Source organism: Microplitis demolitor, chromosome 7 (genome assembly GCF_026212275.2).
Source record: "Microplitis demolitor isolate Queensland-Clemson2020A chromosome 7, iyMicDemo2.1a, whole genome shotgun sequence".
Classification (NCBI taxonomy): domain Eukaryota; kingdom Metazoa; phylum Arthropoda; class Insecta; order Hymenoptera; family Braconidae; genus Microplitis; species Microplitis demolitor.
In genome coordinates, this window is record NC_068551.1 from 8,027,852 (window position 1) to 8,044,532 (window position 16,681).

General features: G+C 30.8%; 1 protein-coding gene across 1 annotated transcript; it reads left to right on the forward strand.

The window, feature by feature from the left end:
* The first annotated feature begins 227 nt into the window (after positions 1–227).
* LOC103580519 (acyl-CoA Delta-9 desaturase) lies at positions 228–5,937 on the forward strand. The gene is made up of 5 exons (XM_008562293.1): positions 228–624; positions 705–835; positions 2,822–3,027; positions 5,267–5,452; positions 5,524–5,937. Exons 1-5 carry the CDS (start codon positions 390–392, stop codon positions 5,777–5,779), a joined length of 1,014 nt encoding a protein of 337 aa, XP_008560515.1. The 5' UTR covers positions 228–389; the 3' UTR covers positions 5,780–5,937.
* The last annotated feature ends 10,744 nt before the right edge of the window (positions 5,938–16,681 follow it).

Sequence of the window (16,681 nt, forward strand, 5' to 3'; positions counted from 1 at the left end):
ATGACAATTGAAGTCAAATAATAATAAAACATTCGTGACATTGTAACATTGTTTTGCATTGTAGTTATAACTAATTATATACGTTGCAGTCATAGAAATGATATTTACATATTTGTACATGAAAATACATTGTATAGAATCATACGTCAACATCCCGTATCCTTATTATAAATTCGATGGACTGTCGAATGTTTCTTATTAGTTAGTTTTATGTATCGAGACAATTACTTCATAAGAACAAAACTGTGGTTTATTATAATACTTACCTTTATAATGTGTACTTCTCAATAACTATTTAAAATATAACTTATAAACTTAATAACTTGATTTCTTTTAATCATAATTAGTGAAAAAGTAAATTAATAGACTCTTCCGATTGTTAACTAAGAATGTCGCCCAATTTTACAAGTTCTCTATTACAAGCTGAAAGTAAAGACTCGATAGAAAATAAAAAAATGATTGAATCAGTAGAAAATGAAAGAAAAATGAGAAAATTGAAGTGGTATGAATTCGAAACAAAAATAATTTGGCCTAATGTGATAATGTTTTCAATTTTCGAAGCTTTAGTTGTATATTGGATATTTGCTTTTCCGTATTGGGAAAAATTAAATTCGTTTATTTTTGGTAATTAGTTGATTAATATATGCACTTATAATATAAATTTATGTTTAATTGTTAATGTAATTATGTTTGATTGTATACAGCAATGTTTCTGGGAATACTAGTAGGAGTTGGAGTAGGCGCTGGAGTTCATCGGCTGTGGACCCATCGTGCATATAAAGCAAAAACGCCGCTTAGAATTATTCTTGCTATCTTGTTCTATATGTCTGGACAGGTATGTTTATCCATTAACATGAAAATAACATATAAATGAGTAAATACACTAGTCGCAAAAATTAAGGGATATATAAAAAATTTCAAATTTTCAAGTCATTTTCAACATGCTCTAACTTGGAAAAAAATGGTTGTACAGTGAAAATAAAAAAGCAAATTGAAGCTTCAAGTGTTTAGTTTTCCGATCTGGTCTTGAAAAATTTTTATTATGCACGGTTCCGGAGTAATCCTAAGAAAACCACCGCGAAAAAAATTTCCAAATTTTTGCTCGTCTTAAAAAAAATCAAGGGTCTTTAATATTTTTTTTTGATAATCTAACCTTAGAGCTTTTTTAGGTAATTTAGTGCTCTTTAATTTTCCGCCCTTAAAAAGTCTCTACATTTGATCGATCGAAGAATGGAAGTATGCTTTTAAAACCTGCAAAGTATTCTCTATAAGACACAAAAAGTGGTTTTTGATGAAAAATTTTTTTTCGAAGCGACAATGTTTATCAAAAAAGGCTATTCGGCATCCGAAATGGAAGTAGATTTCTCATTATTTAATTATTTCAACCTTCATAAAATTATTTTTTATAATATTTTGTAAATTTCTAAGCTCATTTTTCCATCAGAAAAAGTGGTCATATCAATGAGCTGCATAGTGAAAATTGAAGGCAATCGAGCGAGCTTTCAGATAGAACAAACAAAAATAAGCTTTCTCTTTCCGTTTAAAAGTGACATCCAGTTCAAATCTACTCAAAAAAAAGGTAAAAATTCCCATATTTATGATATTTGGAAATTTTGGTATAACTTTGGATATAATGTATGAACGAAGAATACCATCGGTAATTTTTCAACCCTAAAAATTTCAAAGCGCTGCGATTTTTTTTTTTAGTGTCCCAAAGCTTTAAATTTATCGTTTTTACTAAAAATCATATAATAATGAGCGATTCTTCAGTTTACAATCATTTCTTCAATTTAAAAAGGTTCTTTTCAGCGATAAATCTTATTTTTTCGATCAAAAACATTAATTATTGGTATGAATAATTTTTTTTTTTTTTTTTTTTTTTTTTTTTTTTTAGAGAAAAAAATTTTTTTTTAGAAAATTTCCTTTTTTATCATGTTCACAATGCTCTTCATGTTAAAAAAAAAAGGAAACAATTTTTTAAACCCTGATCTGAAAACTAAGCACTTCAAACTACAATTTGCTTTTTTATCTTCCCGCTAAGAAAATCAGAGATTTTCAGAAAATTCGGGAAGTTATTGTTTTCACTCCGATTTTCGAAAATAGAATATTCATCAGATGTCGACGTTTTAAAGTCCTAGGAAGCTATTTAGACTATTTTCAGAATGATGTCCGCGAGCGCGCGCGTGTGTGTGTGTGAACGGTTTATAACTTTTTAACTAATGAACTGATTTGGATGGCCAACGCGACGATCGAAAGAACTTGTTGGCCATCAACTTTCCTAAAAATTTTAGATCATTTGATCAAGTAAACTCGAAAATATTTGCGAATTACGAAAAAAAAAATTTTTTTTCCAAGTTTTTTATTTATTTCTCAGAAACGAGTCAAACGATCGACTTTAAAATCTTATCAGCTCTAGAACTTGATAAAACGCGTCGATCGCCGCCTTAATCATCTCAATCGGTTAATTTGTTTGAGAAATATTATTGGAGAAAGAAATGCTAAAAAACGGTTTGTTTTGATTATCTTTAAAGTAACTTATCCGAACATATCCAAAATCTAATCAGCTCTAGAACTTATTAAAACGCGTCGATTGCCACCTCAATGGCCTCAAGCTGCTAATTCGATAAGATATATCGTTGAAGAAATGATAAAAATCATTTTTTTTTTTCGAAAACAATGGCACAGAAAAGTAATTCGAGCTCGAAAATGTTTTCACAGCAATGTTTTCGAGCTCAAGGGGCTTTTTTTATATCCCTTAATTTTTGTGATTATAGTGTATATCGATAAATTAAATGAATTATATTATTGATTGGGCTTACAGAACAGTATTTTTCAATGGGTGAGAGATCACAGAGTTCATCACAAGTACTCAGAGACGCCTGCAGATCCTCATGATAGCACTCGTGGTCTTTTTTTCAGTCACGTTGGCTGGTTCATGTTAAAAAGACGACCAGAAGTAATTGAACGCGGTAAAGGAATCGATATGAGTGACATTTTGAACGATCCAGTTGTCCAATTCTTTGATGGGTACTTTTAAAGTTTTATTTTTTATTAGAATAATTGGTATTACTGTCAACATTTGAGGGTAAGAAAATAAAATAATAAACAAATGGCCGCTAGATTTGTCATAAATTGGAATAGTGATTTCAATAGAGTTATTTTGATAAAAGAAAAAAAAAAATTACCGCTAATGGAAAACAATGAGGTCGGTGAATTTTTTTTCGAGAGCTATCGTGGTTACAATCATTCATCTAATTAATTATCGTCTAACACGAAAAAAAAAACAAGTTAAATTATAATTTCATGTACTAACACGGCACTTCGAATAGAAAACTAGAATCATTTAAAACAATTCTGTACAAATTACATTTCAAATAATAATTTTAGTGGATGAAATTCTCAGTAATAAATTTCATATTTTAAAATTTACATTTTTTTTGTTCACTATTTTACCCCGTTCAAAAAATCTCATATAATCCAATAGATTCTTATGAATACTCAAAGGTTTTATATCAGAATGGATGTTCTATGAAAAAGTGATATAGGGTATATAGTAAAATCCTGGGAATATTTTTTTGAAAGTGTATAAATTTTCAAGTTTTTCGTTCGAAGCGCTGTGTTACTATATGTAAAACTATAGTTTTTCTTTTGCCGTTAAGGTTTGTCGAACTAAACATTTTTTTAAACTTGGTACAGGACAACATAATTATTATTATTATTACACTGATAGAAAAACTATCTTGATTTAAGAAAAATTTTTTCTTCAAAATGTGGTTCTTGTTTCAAAATTTTCAATTTTTTCAATTCAAGAAATAAGTCTTTGAACCAAAAAATTGAAATTCTCGGGTAGAGAAAAGAAATTCTTCGCGTGAAAATTTTATTCTTCGATGAAGCCTTTTTATTTTTGAAACAAAATTCTGACATATTTCGCTTAAGAATTTCTTGCTCTTGAATTAAGATAGGCAAAATGTAGGTTTAAGACATTACCGACTTGTTTTGAGAATGGCGCGATTTTTAAGTCAAGATATAAATTTACTCAGCTTAAAAAAAACTTGTTTTTTATTTTAAAAATAAAAAATTTTAAAGTGATTTTTTAAGACTAAATTCATCTACTTCAGATATGTGAAAATAGAAATTTATTTAAAAAAAAATTTTTTTTTTTCCATTATTTTAAAAACATTTTCCATCAAGGAATTTGAAGTCAAAATAATTTGTATTTCTAAATTAAAGATTAAAACAAAAAAAAAATTTTGCTACTATCACGCCACTGCTTATGTCAACATTTGACGTCAAAAAAATAGAAGGAAAATTAAAAAAGAGTTGTGCAAAAATCAGCCGCTTGGATGCAGCACCGGTAAAAGACCCATAGCAGAATATATCTATATATATGTTTGCAAAAATATCCGTCAGGGGTAGCACCAGCGGAAAAAATATATACGGGATTTTGTATAAAAAAATGCTATCAGTTATCACTTTTGATTAAATATAAGAAAAAACTATAGAAACTACAATAGTGAATATCGAAAGGGTTCATCTTGAGAAAATTCTGAACAAAATAAAAAAAACCGCTTTCGATACGATAATTTTTTCGGCAGTTATCATGACTACATCCCAAAAAAGTGTATACCTACAGACATCCGGACGTCCAAGTAAAATTTTTTTAAACTTTTTTTTTCTTTAAATTAACAAAACAAATGTTTTTAAAAAAACATTAAATAAGTTCTCTCAAGTCTATTCTTGATATACGTGTACTCATATTTATGCTATGAATGAAATATGTACGTTATAGAGTGATTTTAAGGCCAGAAAATTGCTTGGCCTTGACGTGTTGAGAGTAGAGCACAACCTCAAACGCTTCGCGTTATGAGGCATGCAAAATTATCATTTATTACAATATTATCAAATTAGCTTGTAATACTTAAAAAATGTTCAAAACACGACATACGGAACTCTTTAAATGTTAATTTTTCTGTACAATTTACTGGTATACCTATAGGTTGTTTCATGCCCTTATTGCACATACAAATAAACGATTTATCATATTTAGCACTACGACAATTTGGTAACGTTAATAAATCTTGTCGTATATCACCTCTTCGCAGTTTTGGCTCTGAAATATAAATTTCATGACAAACTAAAGCTATGTAACCCATATGAATTGCCTCATATATTAATCAACAATAAAAGAATTTACCCCTTGTTTTTTATGTATACCATCCTAATTTTGTACATAGTAATGTAAAATAATCTTACTGGTCAATTACAGGCACCATATCATTTTCAAATTACTGTTGGCTTTTATACTTCCAATTCTTGCTGCCGTTTACATATTCGGGCACAGCTGGAAATGGGCAATAATAACTCAAATATTTTTACGATACGGATGGACTTTAAATTTTACATGGTCGGTGAATAGTTTGGCTCACATGTATGGATACCGACCTTACGACAAGTAATTAATACTCAATATAAATTTTTCCTACTTAATAAAAGCTCATTTTGATAGCTATATTTTTTTTAAAGAAAAATTGGACCGGTAGAAAATATTTTAGTAAGTTATTTGACTGGAGGTGAAGGCTGGCATAACTATCACCATGCCTTTCCATGGGACTACAAAGCTGCCGAACTCAAAAGTGTATTTTTTAATAATTCAACCAATGTTATCGATATGTTTGCGAAAATTGGCTGGGCCTACGATCTGAAACAAGTAACTCCTGAGCAAATTAAAAAATTTGCCGAGAAAAATGGTGACAAAACTAGTGCAATTAAACTATTATAAACGTGTTATAATAATGGAATAATTAATCATTCATTACTTAATTGTCAATTTATTTATTTATATAGTATACGATAAAAATTATTTTAAAAATTGATTCTTCATATTCTATACATAAGTTATACTGATTTTAAAGAATAAATATATAATAATAAACTAAATTATCTCATTAAATCAGTTGTATTATACAGTCTAGTTTAAATAAGTGCCAATTTCTTTTTCAATCGTGTGTGCTCTCATCCAGCGTCCTAACAATCCAAAAATCATCCAGTTTATTGGCATTTGTTATGTATGAAAAAGTTAGACAACTCAACAAAATTAATAACATAAAAAAATATTTATTAAATACAATAGGAAATACACGGAAAGAAAATTATTCCGATGAAAAAAGATATTGTCTAATCATATATGATCATGCATAATTGTCTATATATGATCAGACCCAAAAATTGGCCAGGTCTGATCATACATAACCTGATCTGTTTATATATGAACTAGTGATGTGAAATGACAGTTATTTTTAACTTTGGTCAAATCACGAGCAATTAACGAGCAAATCCTTGTCAATTGACGTCATTTTTTTAGTCAGTCACAAAAATTCATGAGCATTTTTCTTCTTTTTACGAAAATTCCTCTTAAAAAAAAACAAAGCAACCTATTTTATACGCAACCTAAATATTATAAATATTCGAAACAAAATTTATCTAAAAATTCTGACGATAATTTAACAAACTTGATTGTAAATTTTACCAATTGTAACGGATTATTTTTTATTAAAAAATAAATGTTACACGGAAAGAAAATTATGGGAAGTGTTCCTATGCATTATGGGATTAGTTCCCATAATGGTATAGGAACTGTAGCCATACCATTGTGGGAACCATTTCCATAATGGTATGGGAATAGTTCCTATACCAATATGGGAACCATTCCCATAATATTATAGGAATGATTCCCATAATGATATAGGAAATATTCCAATTGCATTATGGGAACCATTCCTATAATATTATGGGAATCGTTCCCATACTATTATGGGAACCATTCCTATAATGTTATATGAATTGTTACTATAATTTATGGGAATGGATCGTATAATTTATAGGAATAGTTCCTATAAATTATGGGAATGATTCCCATAATATTATAGGAAGTCTTCCTATAAGTTATAGAAACCATTCCTATAATTATAGTGACCATTCCCATAATGGTATGGGTAGCATTCCCATAATTATAGGAACTATTTATATAATTATGGGAAACATTCCTATAATAATGGGAACTGCTTCCATAATTTATGGTCGTAATTCCTATACTGGAATAGGAAAGAATTTCACATAATTATGGGAACCATCCCAATAATTTTCTTTTCATGTATTCATAATTTTCATCTTACCTAAATGCTGTGAATTTTTTTTGGTTGGAAAATAATAAAAATTTATTTTGATGAGATAGATACGTTTTCACACGAAATCACTTAAAATTATTACACTAATTGTTGATGAATCACTCATACTTTATTTTCGTATATCTTTTTTAAAAAATAAATAATTAAATTTAATTATTTGTTATTGCACTAGAATACATTTCACGCTGTTCACCTACTGCTGCTATGAAAATTACATGGACCCAATACTTGAACATGTAATACCATCTTGTTCAAGTTTTGGGTACCGCTCTGAACATTGGGAGGTATAGTTAGACGCTAAAATTTAATATAAAAACTTTAGTTTATGTCTTTGCAAAAAATATATAGTATTTAGAAAAGACTATTCCATTGGGTGGTACAATTTTGTTTACTTAAAATGATGATATGTCTTTTTTTTTACTGATTGTTCAGCTTACAGTATAGCATCTTTTTCATGCAAAAAATAGCATCTATCGGCTATTCTCGACATGTCAACTTTAAAGTTAAAAAATATATAATTTTTTTTTATTTATAATTGGAACAACTTACAGAAATCAATTACTGTACCATTAAATATAATTATAACATGCGCATATTACTCATAATATATATACGGATTTTGTACAATAACAATTCTAAAAGTCTGTTCAACTACTGGTCCCATTTTTAGAAGTGTTCAAGTACTGGGTACTTTACCTTATTCATTGATTTTTCTGATACACTAATTCCTTGGTGAGTGATAAAATTCTGAACTGTAAAAAAAATTTTTCCTATGTTATTTAAATCGGAAATCGACAAATGCGGTGGGCTACCTCTAAAACTTAAATTTAAGAGTCGATCTTCTAACAAAATTTTTATTTTGACATATTTCATCAATTTCTGGTGGTGCAAAAAAAAAAATGTTCTTCTGCACACTCTAATTTTTATATTATAAAATAATTCCAACTTTTAGTATTGATTACTGATACATTTTACAATTATCTGATGTTCTTGTAAATTATAACTATGTAGAAAAGACAGTTAACTCGAATCCGGAAAAATCTGAAAATTCAAAATTATTTCGCACCGAATAATTAATTATCTTGATATTTTTATCTTGAGTCAGAATTTTTATTTTCAAATCGACATATTTTTATTCTTAAATTATGCATTAAGTTTAATAATATTATGATGCAAGTGTTGTAATTTTATTAAACAATGTATATTGGAAATTATTTGTACTTTAATAAAGGATTCATTAAAGGATTACTACATGAAGATAGTAAAACACCAACTCTACTTGGTAGGTTTCCTAACACTTTTTGGTAGATTGCTCGAATTGTATTGTATATTGTATTGACAACACACTGATTTGTAATTTTACTCATATTTTGTTTTGTAAAATATTTGTAATTTTGCAAAAATTTTTGACAGTGTATATATTATATATATAATCAGATATGATCATATATAGACTTGTATATGATTATGTATGGAGTTAAAACAGCCAGGAATGATCATATCTAATAATATATAGACTTATATATAATCAGATCTGATTATATACAGACTTGTATATGATTATGTATGGGGTCATAACCGCCAGGAATGATCAGATCTAATTATGTATGGTATCATGTATAATTATATATAATGCGCATGCGTGAACATATTTAATGACTAATAATTAAATATATTTTTTTTAAACCTAATTAAAAATATAAAGAAGTACGAACAAACGTTGTTTTTGATTAAACAGTAACGAACTAATCAAGATCAATTGAAAAAAAATTTTAAAAATGCTAAAAGCAGTATGGTAGCCGTTAGGTTTAGACCAATATTTTATAATTTAAAAAAAAAAAAACGAACAACGAACAAACAATAATTTTGAGCGAACAATTAAGAACTAACGACAAACAAACGAGTAGTGAAAAAAAAATCGGTCTGTCGGTTGACCCTGCGGACCAGCCCCAAAACTTCCCGCCTATTTTGAGCTCCTTGAGCTCGAAAAATTGTTGTAGATACATTTTCGAGCTCAAACATACTTTTGTATGCCTTTGTTTTCGAAAGAAAACGTTTTTTACGATTTTTTCTCAAACGATATCTCTCGAATAAATAAACCGATTAAGACAGCTAAGGTGGCAATCGACGCGTTTTATTATGTTCTACAACTGATCAGATTTTGGAATTGATTTATTGAGTCGTTTTCGAAAAATTTCGAAAATACTAAAAAATTTTTTTTTTTTTTTAATTCTTTCGACAACGGTTTCTCTTGAAAGAATTAACCGATTTTGATGTTTAAGGTGGCATTCAACGCGGTTTATGAAGCTTCAGAGCCCAGTTGACTTTGGAATCAATTCATAGAGCACATAAAAAGTTATCCAAAAAAAACATTTTTGAAAAAAGTTTATTCTTGGAATATCTTTGAACTAGCCCTGCCGATCAAGCTCAATTTTTTTTTCAGCTTTTAGATATTGACAAGCCGCGTCGAATGACACCTTGAAAATCAAAATCGGTTCATCCGTTCATAAGTTACAGATATTTACATACATACATACATACGTACGGACATACATACATACACTCGGACATCATCGTGAAATTAGTCAGGATAGCTTCCTAGAATCTCAAAACGTCAAGATCTCTTAGAAATTCAATTTTCGAAAATCGGACTGAAACCAATAACTTCCCGAATTTTCGAAAATTTGCAGTTTTCTTAGCGGGACGTTAAAAAACATAAAAAGTTAATTAGTGACCGTCAACTTAGGCCAGCCCGTAGTAGTCGTGTAGGAATGTAGAAACAGATAGAGAGAGAGAAGTTACTTTTCGATACTAGTTCGAGGAAAGGTAACTAAAATATAGATTACCAGAAATCGTATAGTTTGCGCCCTCTGCATGTTATTCGAAAGTTCAACTACCGCGGTTGATATGACCATGGAGAATAGAGACAGAAGAGGGTCAAGAATAGAGTCTCTATTCTCCATGAATATGACAAAAAATCATATATGAACATATACAATCATATATAATCAGACGAAAACTTTTTTCATCGGGATGGGGATAGTTCCCATAATTTTGTAGAATTCTTTCCTATACCAGTATAGGAATTACGACCATGAATTTTGGGAGCAGTTCCTATAATTATAAGAATGTTTCCCATAATTATAGGAATAGTTCCTATAAATATGACGATGTTACCCATACCATTATAGGGATGGCCCCTATGATTATAAGAATGGTTCCTATAATTTATAGGAATGGTTCCTATGATTTATAGGAACCATTTCGATAACATTATAGGAATGGTTCCCATAATAGTATGGGCACGATTCCCATAGTATTATAGGAATGGTTCCCAAAATGCAATTGAAATATTTCCTATATTATTATGAGAATCTTTTCTATAATATTATGGGAGTCGTTCCTATACTATTATGGGGATCATTCCTATAATATTATGGGAATGGTTCCATACTATCATGAAAATATTAATTTCAAAGAAAAGTGTGGAAATCACTTCTACAATACACAGAAATATTATTAAACGTAAAAACTAAAATTCAAACATTGAAAAAAAATTCATTTTTGGCAAAAATCATAAAAATTTTTTACAGAAATTTTTTGTCAGTGCAGAACATTTAAGAAAATTCAAATTTTGGAAATAAAAATTTAAATTTCGATAAAATCTTAAATTTTGAAAAAATTTCTACACTGTTTTGAAAAAAAAAGTTTTTATGATATTATAGGGATGGTTCCCGTAACATTATGGGTATAGTTCCCATAATAATATGGGAGCTATTTCCATATTGCATAGGAACACTTCCCATAATTTTCTTTCCGTGCAGAAAATAATTAATAAATATATTAAAACAGTGTCGAAGTATATATATATATATATATATATATATATATATATATATATGTTAGGGTGATTCATTTTCGCAAGTTTTTTTTTTTAGTGCTCAAGCAAAATCTCAATCTACACCGAAAAAAAAAAATTGTCACCAAATATGAACTCTTAATTCCAATGCTAAGTACTTTCCATTTGATTTCAAAGATTTCCCATTTCAAATACACGTAAATTAATTTACTTTTTTTTTTTAAGTTTCTAATATTCAGCTGCATTTCATGATATCAACGCGGTTTTGGGCGCAAATTGTAGGGCATTTAGCTGTTATTTCAGTTGTTTCACTTGTGTCCATTGCGGAACTCATTTTTCCTATGAAATTGACCTTTATTGGCTTGCAGAACGTAAACCAATGAAAGTACACTAAAAATGCTAGTGGGAATTTTATAGGAAATTTTATTTCCCTCGAAAAAAGTCCTATGAGTCAAGTTGCTAAAGTCTATAGTTTCCGAGTCATAATCATTTTAATAATTTGAAAAATAAAATATCGATTGTAATTTTTTTTTTATATTATGTTTTTCAAATTATTAAAATGATTACTCTCTTAATCTGAAACAGTGTATATACACTACTTTTCAGTGGTTTTCACTGTTTCAGATTTAGAGAGTGTAACTCGGAAACTATGACTCATATGACTTTTTTTGAAGGGAATAAAATTTCTTATAAAATTTTCATTAGCATTTTTAGTGTACTTTCATTGGTTTACGTTCTGCAAGCCAATAAAGGTCAATTTCATAGGAAAAATGAGTTCCGCAACGGACACAAGTAAAACAGCTGGAATAACAGCTAAGTAACTATGAGCACTTTTGAAGAACACCAAATGCCCTACAATTTGCGACCAAAACCGCGTTGATATCATAAAACGCGGCTGAGTATTAGAAAGTTAAAAAAAAAGTAATTTAATTTACGTGTATTCGAAATGGGAAATCTTTGAAATCAAATGGAAAGTACTTAGCATTGGAATTAAGAGCTCATATTTGGTGACAATTTTTTTTTTTCGGTGTAGATTGAGATTTTGCTTGAGCACTAAAAAAAAAAACTTGCGTAAATGAATCACCCTAATATATATATATATATATACCCATGTGGAAACGCCGAGACTTATCCGACATGAACGTATCGGTCCGATATCTGGCTGTTCCACGTTAGTCGTTGCATTGGCTATACAATTGGTCGGTGACTGGTACAGATGTCGGGAAAGTACCTGAATGTTCTTCTAGCCGAGTCTCGATGTTGAGACGGACATACAAACGGACGGAGACTCGTACTAGCATCAGTGCAGCTTGATCGCGGACGAAAAGTTCCCCTTCCCAAGCACCGTTTAAGCTGTGAGTGATGCTAAAATGGTGCGAAAGAAGGGGAACTTTTCATCCAGCATCTGGCTGCACTGACTAGCATCAGATTAGTATCGAAATAGTCATTTCACCGAGTCTCGGCATTGAGTCGGACCTATGACGAGTCGAAGACTGGTACAGATATCGGGAAAGTATCGGAATGATCTGTTCGCCAAGTCTCAGTGTTGAAACAGACATACGATCGGTCGGAGATCAGATTCAGATTAAAAATGAAAAATATTCGTCAAAAATATATATGTATTCGGTACAAAATATCGAACTATATTTGAATGAAAGTCTATATTATCGATTAAATAAAAAAATTTATTTACAAAAAGAGTCACATATTTATCTCGTTTAGATTAATATACAAGCAATTGACTGAATATATCCATTCAATTTGAGAACAAAGTACTAGAAGTACAACTAAGCTAAAACTTATCTGTTGGTTCCGTCCCATGTAGGAACTTACAAGCTCTGACAGCGAGGCTAAGCACGGACCAGGACTGGGTAACCCAGCTCTGGCTCCCCAGTGTCGGCCCTAGCTAAGGCCCAGGACTGGGCAACCTAGCTCTGGCTTCCCAATGTCGGCCCTAGCTTAGATCCAGTCGTGGGCAACCTAGCGCTGGCTTTCCATCCTTGGCCCGAGATTAAACCAGAACTAGTAAGCCCAGCTCTGGCTTCCTAGTGTCGGCCCTAGCTAAGGCCCAGTCGTGGGCAACCTAGCGCTGGCTTTCCGCTGTTGGCCCCAAACGAGACCCAGTCATGGGTAACCCTGCTCTAGCTCTTCAATATTGGCCCAAGCTTGAACCAGAACTAGTTCACCGAGCTCTGGGTTTCCACGGTAGACCCTAGCTAGGACCCAGCTATGAATAACTTCTACCCATACAGGAAGCCCCCGAGTTGAACGACGGGGCCATGCCTGGGACATTATTGGGAAGCCCGTCTTGGCAAACCTATACTGTCCCATGCCTGGGCCATAACTGGGTAATTAGTATTGGCCATTCCAATGATTACCCAGGCTTGGGCCAAGACTGAATACCCTAGCTTTGGCCAACCCTAGAGTCACCCTAACATGGGCCAAGATTGAATAACCTAGCCTCGGCCGTTGGATGGTTACCCTATCATCGGCCAACACTAGATAACCTAGCCTTGGTCAAGCCGAGAGTCACTCTAACTTGGGAATTATGGTGGTAGAGTAAGATAATTAAGCTGGGTTCTTGATAAATAATCAATTAAATTTAATAAATTTTATTTTAAAAAATTATGTAATTATAATATAAATAATACGAAATTATTTTTTTCTTTCTTAATCGAAAATATAAATTAAATTGCTCTTTATATTTCATAAAACCGAGTGGTTGTAGTAAAATGAACAAGTAGAACATATAAAAGTTTCAATTGAACGATAGTAGGTTCGTCCAGTAGCCAGCGTTCAAACCCAGCAATCAGAAGGACGGCAGTTTGCGCCCAGAGCCCAGCAGAATTTTCACCGAGTTTTTTTCACGTTATTTACTTCACTTAAATAGTTTAAACGTTAATGATCACAAACTCTAGTACTTTAATAATAATAAATTTTTTTTTTAATTGAATTTATGTGTTTTTTCGATGCATGGGCCAAGTCTGGCAACCAAGCATGGGCCAGGCCTGGCAACCAAGCATGGGTCAGGTCTGACAACCAAGGTTGGGCCAGGTCTGGCAAGCAAGCATGGGTCAGGGCTGGCAACCAGGCTTGGCACCCAGTTATCATTCCAGACCTACCAAGGCTGGAACAAGGCTGGCTTACAAGCTTGGCCCAGAGTTCAACATAGTTGAACCAAGCCTGAGCCAAGCCTGGGCCCGTCGTACTTTCCTGTCTGGGGTAGAGTAGCAGTAAAGCGTCTGACTCTTGCGCGTAGGGTGCTGGGTTCGAATCCTCCGGATACCAATATTAACATTATATCATTTTTCACTAAAAACTGTGTGTGTGAGTATGTTAGGATGATTTGTAAAATATAATTGAAATAATATAATAAAATAATGTAATTGTCCCAATACTTAATAAAATAATAATAATAATAATAATAATAATAATAAAAATATAATTAAAAATCAAAATATACATAAGAAAAAAAATACTTTTTTTGAATTAATTATTGATGAAATAATAATAGAAAACAGTGTCGGCTTGACATCAGTTTCTAGACTAGAACTGATACTTGAAATTAGTATTACATTGACCTGCAAAAACTCCATCAGTCTGACACTGAAAGGCAGTAACGATAAAATATCCATTTCAAGTCTGAGGCAGATACTGGAAAACAGTGTCGGTTCGATGTGTGATTATTGAATCGGATTGATACTGAAAAATAGTGTCAGGCTGATTTGATCATTTTGTATACCCGTTCAATACTAGCTCTGGGTGTCAATACGATATCGGATGATGAATCGGATTGATCACCAACCGTTCGAAAATTTCCACATGAGTACACATACCAATATAGTGTAGAAATATCCGTATATATATCGCGTTACTAAAACCATAAGGGCGTATCTCAAAATATACGCCCTTTTGGTTCTGCAGAACCAAAAGGGCGTATAAAAAAACTTTTTTGCTCCAATCAATGTAAAAATGTTGACACCATTAGAATCTATTGAAAAAACGAAAGAAATTTTTTTTTTGTTTTACGCCTTTTTGGTTTTAAGACAAAATTTTTTTAAAATCATAAGGGCGTATCCTGTTTTTTCGATTTATTATCAATTATAGGTAGGAGTAAGAAAAAAAATTGCCAGGGTAATAAAAATTATCACTCCACACTTTAATTTATATGGACAAATATTTATTTAAGTGAAAGAACAAATAAAAAATAGAAAAAAAATAAATTCATCAGGGTTTTAGTCCTATGCCATCTCCATCGTCAGGATCATCTGTACCTAAGAGTATAAAAAAAAATTTTTTTAATTTTTTTTTAGAACATAACTTCAAAATAATAAAAAAATTTATAAACTATTACCATCGCTGAAAATTAATCTTTAATGATATTGATAATATTTTTGTGGGACGGTGCCTGATGCACAAAAATGATTTAGGTCATTAAACTTGCTTCGATATATTGGTATTCTAAAACCATAACAATTCTCAAGAACAACGGCAATTGATTTTTGAACATAAAAAGAAAAAAAAAACAGGAAATAGAAAATGAAACCTTGATTGAAAAATGAAAAAATGCACCTTTGAACAATTGAACAATCTAAATGTGCATTTCTTTAATTTGATTAAATTAAATTTCACAGCACTCATAGAATTTAGAATTTTTTAGATGAATTTTTTTCGTTCTCGAATTATACATATTTTTTACATCAATTGTTGAATTTAAAAAATTGTGACAAACTTAAGATTCGATCAAAATTAAATAAAGAAATTTAGTTTTTTATTTATATAAATATTTGTTCAGATAAATTAAGTTGTGGAGTGATAATTTTTATTACCCTTGCAATTTTTTTTCTTACTCTGATCTATAATTAATAATAAACCGAAAAAATAGGATACGCCCTTATGACTTTAAAAAAATTTTTGCTTAAAACCAAAAGGGCATAAAACAAAAAAATTTTTTTTTTCGTTTTTTCCATAGATTTTAATGTTTTCAATATTTTTAAATTGATTGGAGCAAAAAAAAACAAATTTTATACGCCCTTTTGGTTCTGCAGAACCAAAAGGGCGTATATTTTGAGATACGCCCTTTTGGTTTTAGTAACGCGATATATTAAAATACACATATACATATTGTCATGGTCATGTAAAATATAAGAGAGCTTACAACAAAAAAATCAAGATATATATATATATAAAAGGAAGCTGTATGTCCAGCCTTTTCTCCATAACCACCCACTGCTACTCACTGATGATTGCAGTGGTAGATATCCCTTAGTCTGCACTTGCAAGTAAGAGGGTTTGGTTGCGGTGGGTGAAAGTGGGTGGTAATAATGTGTAATGGGAAACTTCTATTCTTTTGCTCACACATTGTATGGCTAATAAAACTAGAGATTGTTCTGAATGCCATTGAGTGTCTTTGTCGAGTGACAATGTTAAGAACTTTTCTAGAATATTCCAGATTGTTCTAGACTGTTCTCAAAATTTTAAGAATGATCTTCAAAGTTTTACAATATATCCAAGTACTTAAAGTCATTAAAAAGAATTCTTATCGACATAGAATGTTTCAGATTATTCTAAAAATTTTGAGATTGATCTGGAAAGCTCTGAAATATATTTGAATTTTCGAAATCATTAAAAAATTATT